The sequence below is a fragment of the Eurypyga helias genome, unplaced genomic scaffold (assembly GCF_000690775.1).
Source record: "Eurypyga helias isolate BGI_N326 unplaced genomic scaffold, ASM69077v1 scaffold43085, whole genome shotgun sequence".
Lineage (NCBI taxonomy): Eukaryota > Metazoa > Chordata > Aves > Eurypygiformes > Eurypygidae > Eurypyga > Eurypyga helias.
The window spans coordinates 1-7,928 of NW_010250269.1; the positions used below are offsets into that span (position 1 = coordinate 1).

Here is a 7,928-nt window from a genome sequence, read left to right on the forward strand (position 1 = left end):
GCACCGTGGCATCGGGCACAGCTCGGACCCCCCAGCCCCAGCGAGCACAGCTGCCCAGCCTGCAGTAGGGTTCCTCCCCGGCCTGCGCTCGTGCCCCAAACACCCAGCTTCCTGCTCCTGGGCACAAGACACCCGCCCTAAAACCCAGCAGCAGGCCCTTTCCCCACGTTCTCCCTGACCCCAGCTTGGCTGCCGCCACCTCCATGGGCAGAGCAGCAGCGGGGCTGCCCCATCCCACGCAGGTCCTGCAGACACATTCGTGCTGGGACTGGGGCCGGTCAGTGCTGCTCTGCCCCACTCCCTGCCCCACGCACAGCCCTGGCATGCCCGAGTCAGCCCCGCCAGCCGGGGTGACACTCACCGCTCCCAGAAGAGAAGCTGCCCCAGAACTCCAGCCAGCATTCCCGCAGGCTGGCTGCAGCTCCGATGTTCCGAGTGCAGAGGCAGCGAAGACGAGGTTCATCGCGATGGATTTTTAAAAACTGAAGTCTTTATTAAAAGTTTTATCCAAATTTTGTAACAAAAGATACAAAAGGGCTGGAGATCCTTATTTCTGGGACTAGTCTGACCAATCAAAACCCGACAGTTACTAGGCTAATATCCATACAATCTGCTAAAAATGCAGGGAAAAATTAGAAGTAACTGCTGCTCTGAAACTTCTTTTAAAAATTCCTCTTACATTTATAAGTTACTCAGTTTGCATTTTACAGGACTAGTTCTTCTCCGAATGGTTACAGCTACTGTACAATGCAAGAAACGACAGCAAGAACAGAACAAAGCAACAGAAACTCGGATGTGCTGCAACACACACCACTCCTCTGAAGGAACCGCTGCGAGTCTCGCCTCCGAGCGCTGGGTGCCGACAGATTGCCAGAGCAACCAGCGGGAACGCCACAAAGTGCCAGTGCGTCTGCACCCGTGGAGAGCCTCAACAGCAGGAGAACAGCAGGGACTCCCACCCCAGCGCAGCTCTCCGGCACCCAGCAGCTACCATCCCCTGGATGCCACGGGGCCCGTTCTCCCCAGAAGCCAACGGATGTGCCGGCTGAACCCCTCCAGGCAGAGGAAGGGTGGGCAAGGGTTTGGAAACCCTCCGGCAGGGAGCTACGCCTGGCTGAACCCCCCCCTTCCTCCTCCAGAGACTGCAGCGTGGGGGGACGAGTGTTGTGCGGCAGCGTCTGCGCTCCCGCAGAGCACAGACACGAGTGGGAGCTGGATGCCGGACGCGCTTCTCTCCACGCTGGAAAGGAAAGAGGAGGGTGCACACCAGGCTAGCGCTGAGGCGACTGTCCAGAGCTGGTACTGCCAGCAGAAGGACCCTGAGAATATATAGGCTAACACGGTCTCCCGGGGAACGCCGAGTTAGGTGCATCACAGTGATACTGGTTGAACGTGTTCTGTACAGTGCGAAACGGAGTTGGACAGAAGCGCAGTATCCCTTAACCTGCTCTTTCCTATCTCTTCCTAAAGGCAGAGGCTGCTACGGGGTGACAAGAAGCCTCATCACAGCAAAGACCCTCACAGCCGCAAACATCAGGCTTACTTGGACATCCAAGTGAAAGTTATTCGGTGGCCACTGGGAAAAATATTCCAGTTTATATTAAAAAAAAAAATAGGAAAGCAAGTGCAGGGCTACTGCAAGGTGCATCGTCAGAGGTACCAGGTCTGGCAAGCAGCCAACCCCACCTCCCCAAGACCCCAGGCACCCCACATCCCCAGCACTAAAGCATCTTCAGGCATCTCCAGAGATCACGTCACGGTGAGGGCTCATCAGAGACCTCAGAGATCATCGCTTTGAGTCCGTTTAGATGAACCAGATTGGCACCCACTGCTCAAGGCGGCTCAAGCGTCTTCAGGAAGCTGGTCTGAGGGCACCGGGACAGCAACCGCCCTCTGTGCTGCCGGGCAGGGTGGCGGGCTGGAGCTCTGGGTCCAGTGTGGCACGGCTGATTTCAGACACGAAAGATACCCTAAGGAGGACTTTTTTTGTCTTTTTTTTTTTTTTTTTTTTTTTTGCAAACTGCTGCACAAACCACAGAACGGAGAAAGCCTTTGGTCATGAGATACTTGATACTTGTGAGAAAGTGAGCCTTGTATGGAAGATTCCCCTGAATGCCTACAGTATTCTACATCTTAAAAAAATATATTGTGGACGCTGCAGCCATACAAAGGGGGGAGGAGTGGGAGACGGGGATTTACAGTCTCACACAGACACAACAGGGAGGTTAAGACAAGCACAGTCATAGTCTGTAAAACTGATTGGCTCGCTCGGATCAGTCATCCTCATCGTCCTCTTCGTCTTCTGGATCTTCCTCTCCTTCATCCTCTAGATTTCGTTTTCTCTTTTCCCCTCGCGGAAGGTCTGCAAAGAGAGGCGAAGCGTGAAGCGCGGTTCAGTCTTGCGGAACAGCATTTGAACTGTGGCTTCAAGCTGCGTCAGCCACAGCTCGCTGGCGAACAAGCACAGGCTAGACAGGCACCACCACGGAGCGGAGATCCACCCTGCCCAGTTTCTCATGGCACCCAGAAAAGCAGAGACTAGCACGAGACATGAACTATTTTCTATGCCCTCCAAGCATCCCACGTTTCAACGGCCGCCTGAACACGGGCTTTTTTTTGCTGAGCACCCCCAAAAACGTAGCGTCTGCAGAATCCGGTCACTTCTGACGAGGCTCATACAAGACCATCTGAAGGCACGCCAGCCGCTATACTCTGCCAACACTCAGTCAGGTATTTATAGTTCGTTACCACCAGAGGAGTCTGGATTCAAGTCAAGAAGCTCAGGCCTACCCTCTCCAGCTGAGAGAGGAACGTGTCTCTCCCACAGCATTTCCTCACGCACACATGAGCTCCTGTGACAGGAGCCCTGCTCCTGCACGGACTACCAGTTCCAGCTACACAGAACTGGTTTTCTAGGCAACTTCCCTCTTTAATATCTGGCAGGCTTGGCCAGCTTGGTTGGTTTAGGAGGCATTGAAACCCGTTTCCCCATCGCCTCCATGTGAGCCTTCGGTTATACACACTACTCGATAGCCAGCTGAGGTATAAGCAACAGCTCCGGCAGCGCCCGTCAGCAGCAACGCTGCGCTGTCAGTCAGGGAAAAGCTGCTGGCAACAGCGCTGCACTGAAGCTCTACAAGCCAGCAAATGTGCGAGGCTGCGGAGGCAGCTGCGCAAGCACTTTGTTAAGATTCGACTCACCATCATCAGCTTCATCCTCTTCATCATCCTCACCATCTTCCTCCTCATCTTCCTCCTGGAGTCAAAAGAAGACGCTTTGTCACAAGAACCACAATCATAGAATCACAGACCGGTTTGGGTTGGAAGGGACCTCAAAGCCCATCCAGTTCCAACCCCCCTGCCATGGGCAGGGACACCTTCCACTAGACCAGGTTGCTCCAAGCCTCATCCAGCCTGGCCTTGAAGACATCCAGGGATGGGGCATCCACAACATCTCTGGGCAACCTGTTCCAGTGCCTCACCACCCTCTCTGTGAAGAATTTCTTCCTGAATTTTTTTTTTTATATATTTTTCCATATATTTACAGTGCTGTCCCCCTTGGGAAGAAATATAATTTTTTCTGGTGTTTAGGAAGTTACTTCTAGGGAGCATTAAAGTTTGGTGAGAGAGCCCAAGATCATAGAATCAATCCCACGAGCAAGCAGCACCTTCCTTCACCCCTGCTCCCGTCCTACTCTAGCCTCAGGGTGGCAGGAGCAGCTGACCAGGGAGCTGCTGTTGGTTCCTAAATAGCTGCCCTACGGAGGGGGCTCTACGGCTCTATCGCTTGAAGCCACAGGAATTACCAGGCCGAGCAATAAACAAGTCTCAGATGACAAACTCTGTGGACCAAAAGTCCAAATGGGCACAGGAAAGCCAGGGGACATGGCAGCCCTCCTCAGATCTGCCACTGAGAGGCAGCTGTGACATCTGCTCAGCTGGGTCACCACATTACGGGACAAACTCATTTCCTAACACAGCAACGTGGTACTGCAGAAAGCCTCACCTCATCATCTACTCCATCCTCCTCCTCTTCACCTTCCAGATCATCATCTTCATCTTCTTCATCATCGATGACTTCTTCATCCAAATCATCTTCATCATCATCATCATCCTCTTCCTCACCTTCTACCAAAGGGAGAGGGAGGTGTTAGTTCCCAAATACTCACCACTCGCACCTCAACCCCAGTGCTACGTGAGCCACGGGCAGGAAATCACACCGAACAAGCATGCACAGGGAGTGCCAGCAACAAGCCCCGTCAGCTTGCAACAAGCCTCATTTCTTACGCAGCCGGCCAAAGGAGGGAGCAGGGTGGCGAGTTACAATCACCTTTTATTAAGCAACACAACTGTGCAGAAAGGGAAAAGGGGTTGTTACCCAGCAAGAAAACCAAGAGGAGAAAATCCTCACCTTCCCCATTCTCATACTCGTCTTCCAGCCCATCCCCATCTGCTTCAGGGTCTGAGTCAGGGGCTTCCTGGTCATCAGCATCAAATCCATCTAGGTAGGTGAGCTGGGGCAGAAGGGTGAACACGCTCTCCCGGTAGTTGATGAGCATTGTCACCTCACAGTTGAAGAGATCCAGACTATGCAGATTTGGCAACTTTTTCTGCAAAGATCAATTTGTCAGATTATGTACAAGTTCACACTGTTTGAAGACCCAGCACTAGCACAGAAGTGGCTTTGCATGCAACATTTGCACCGTGTGCTCCTCAGACGGAGAGAAGTTCCTGCTCTTGCTAACTGTAGGCAAAGACGATTTCTTTTCAGCTCCTCTGTCCTAGTTTCCCCTCCTTGGAGCCAGCTCCTTGTGAAACCATTTGCAAATCTTACTCCCTTCGGAATGGGGTGGGCAGCAAGCACAGGAAGCCCAGCTTCCCCAGCAGAAGGAATTGCTGAGCCAGACTCATCCTGCCTGAAACATCAGGCAAAATACCCGAGAGCAGAACACAGGGACCTGCAGACTGTGCCTGCCTGCCTTTCAGTGCGGCCCCCGCAGCTCTCCCGCTCAGGCCATCGCATCGTGCACCAGGCCCCTCCAGCTGGTTCTGGAGGGGATGAAGGGACCAAAGGCAACAGCTAATGAGGCAAACGCCCCAGATCACACCTTTTGGCTACAGAGTCTGGATCACACAACAAACAGCTCCTTCAGGGCAGTTCAGACACAATGGGAATTCCCTGCAGCAGGTGCTGTGACAGCACCCAAGGCAAGAGGGTCCCAGCCCAGCACTAAGGTGCCTTTGGACCGATGCGATGGACACCCTAACTGGTGTCTGAACAACTCATCTCCATGACACTCCAGGTGCCACCTACCTCAAATTGCATCCGACCCATTAATGGTCCTTTCTCAGATGGACACTGAGCACTGCATCCACAGTTTTACTCATCCAGCCCAATTTCATGCTTCTTTTAGCAACTGGCTGCTGGTTTTCCAGACAGAGGAGCCATTAACTATCAGCCCAGCCTCAAACTGGACCCACTCATCTGTTCCCATCAGAACCACGAAGTGCTGTTGGAACAGTTACCAAGATGTTGGACTTGTGCTGCACAGACACACTCCCCAGAGGAAGCAACATCATCCTTTCGATTCCATCTCAGCCTTCCACTCACCAAGGGCTCCAGGGTATTGATGTCTTTGATCTTGTTGCCACTTAGATTCAAGTGTGTCAGGTTAGGAGTTCTCTCTGCTAGAACTTCAAGGCCACCAGAAATCCTGTTATCACTCAGCTCCAGCTGCCAGAAGGGAATATCACATGGTCACAAAGTATCTTGGCTTGTGACACGGGGAATAAAATTGCCCTGAAAAGCAGACTACAATGGCCACCCAAGTTCCAGACCCAGTTTGTTAGACCACGTGTAGAGCAGCAGTTCCAAGTATTCACCTAAAACCCCTTTCCCGGAGTAACAGAGCACTCCCAGCCACTGCCGTACAGCAGGACACAGGGACATGTCCCCTTAGCTGTAAACACGTGTTCTAAAGTCCAAAATATTTATGCTACTGAAGCTTCTGACAGTAACACAACAGCAAAAGCAGGAGAGAAAGGATGTTAAACATGTAATGAGCTCAAAAGCATTTTGTTGCATGCTAAAAAACCTCCTCTCTCACTCGCTCAGGTTGTAGGCTGCAGCAGAAAAAGCAACATCAAATGGTCTTTTTCTGGCAGATGCAGGAAAAACAACTGTCACCAGGGACAGGGCAGCAGAAGTCTCCGAGCAAGGACTGCTGGAGATGGGACCCACAGGTCTGACTCACCTTCCGGAGTTTGTTAAGTTTGGGGAGATTGGAGACGGACAGCAAGTTGATGTTGATCATGCTGAGGAACTCCAGGTTCTCGAAATCCGAAGAGAGACCAACGATCTTCCCATCGTCCGAACGGCAGTTATCGAGAACTAGCTCCTTCACCTGCCAAGAGACACCCAGCAGCTGTCATCACACACGGCTAAGTCTCACCCCGAGATACCTGAAGCCACAGGTGCCTGAAGGTCCTCCTCACTCCCCTTACGGGACACACGAGATCTTAAAGCCAAACAACTTTTGTGAGGGCACAAGGTGAGAATCGCTCATGGTGGTTAGGACTTCACCCTTGAAACGCGAGCCGTGCAACACGCGACCTCTGCACCACCCCACACCCTGTGGCTCCAGCCAAGGTCCACCTGCTCCACTAACAACCATTACGGGGTTGAGGTTGCATCGAAACCTTTCATGCACAGTTATCAAAAAGCTTTTGAAGTCACACTTCACTAACAAGAGGCCAAACAAGGTCACCTGGTTTTGTCCCCTTCAACTTTCTCCCTCACGGCACGGGGGTGCTGGAAAACCTGCCTCCAAAGTGACAGTGACACTTCCGTCTAGGCGTGTCTCCAAGCAGGTGAGCTCAACTTCAGGCTCAGCGCAGGACACCAATGGCATCTTGATCTTTTGCCCAGCACAGACTACGCACACGCGCCCTCGCTACCCAGTAATTCAGCATAAAAATCAACCCCCTGTGGCATTAGGGCCATGAAGCACCAGCACAGAACTGCTCCCCCCAGGCACCTGGAGGGTAAACATACCTGGCATCCCCCTCTCCCCCAAAGCATGGGTGAGTGCTCAAGACCCAGCTCCCACAGGCCACTTCCAAAACTTTCTTTCACCCCACACATTCTCTGCAGCAAGATGCAAAAATCAGCCTTGGCCAGAAGGCTCGTGACGCCCTCCAAATTCCCCCTTCACAGCGCTCCCATTTCACCTCTTGCTCAGATCAGCCAACTATTAGGGAGGCATTTTAAAATCTCTCGCCCTTACGGGCAGTTTCAGGGCTGGCGTGCCACCTTCGCTCGCAGCACAAGCTCCAAATGAATTAACGCTTAAGCCTCCAGAAGTGGCATCGCTGGTCAGGCTCTGAGTTGAGCTGCAAACAGGCTCAGCCAGGCGTTTTGCAGCTGAGCTCATTTTGCTCCCAACACCCCAGACAAGACTCAACTGAACCGAGACTGTCCCCACGGTGGGTGGAAAAGCAGCCAAAGCCAGCCCTCCGCTGCTGTTGGTGTGGGCCCGGCAGCGAGCCCAAGCGCTATCGGGTCACGAACCAACCTGACCCAGACCAGCTTTGGCCCGGACCAGACTCGTGTCCTGGACTGCAGGGCCAGCCCTGCGGCAGGACAAAGCAGCCAGGACAGCTTCTCCCAGCAGCAACACTGGCTCACACCGGCCTCAGTCCCGGGGCACGCCGCTCTGACCCTGCTCACCCCTGCAGCCGGTCGCTCCGCTCCTGGAGTCAAACTAGAGGAGACCCGCAGCTTCAGAGGGACACATCTACTCCCCAAATCCTTCTTGTGCTGCAAATCCCTTTGCTACCCACAAAGCGTCTTTGCTCTCTACCAAGAGCTCCACTTAGAGCCCATTTTCCTCAGGCCCCCAGCTGCTGCGACAGGGCGACCCCAGGCC

The 7,928-nt window shown here is 53.2% G+C and overlaps 1 protein-coding gene across 9 annotated transcripts; it reads right to left on the bottom strand.

Moving 5' to 3' along the window:
• Positions 1-2,000: 2,000 nt before the first annotated feature.
• Positions 2,001-6,400, bottom strand: LOC104504606 (acidic leucine-rich nuclear phosphoprotein 32 family member B). Of its 9 annotated transcripts, none has more exons than XM_010151625.1 (6): positions 6,255-6,400; positions 5,612-5,734; positions 4,412-4,610; positions 4,007-4,128; positions 3,202-3,256; positions 2,001-2,362 (listed from the first exon to the last, which is right to left on the bottom strand). In XM_010151625.1, exons 1-6 carry the CDS (start codon positions 6,312-6,314, stop codon positions 2,274-2,276), a joined length of 648 nt encoding a protein of 215 aa, XP_010149927.1. In that variant the 5' UTR covers positions 6,315-6,400; the 3' UTR covers positions 2,001-2,273. The 9 variants fall into 9 exon arrangements, with proteins under 9 accessions (XP_010149927.1, XP_010149935.1, XP_010149933.1 ...); XM_010151633.1 differs by having other exon boundaries at positions 2,017-2,362; positions 3,202-3,244; positions 4,019-4,116; XM_010151631.1 differs by having other exon boundaries at positions 2,017-2,362; positions 3,202-3,253; positions 4,007-4,116.
• Between the last annotated feature and the right edge of the window lie 1,528 nt (positions 6,401-7,928).

Bases quoted from the DNA above. Each gene is read 5' to 3' on its own strand.
- LOC104504606 (XM_010151627.1), bottom strand. From the start codon at position 6,314: ATGATCAACATCAACTTGCTGTCCGTCTCCAATCTCCCCAAACTTAAC. The intron at 4,126-4,378 runs GTAACAACCCCT...CTTTGGTAGAAG, and splicing joins CCTCTTGGTTTTCTTGCTGG to GTGAGGAAGAGGATGATGAT. The intron at 3,257-4,006 runs GTGAGGCTTTCT...TTTTGACTCCAG, and splicing joins AGGATGGAGTAGATGATGAG to GAGGAAGATGAGGAGGAAGA.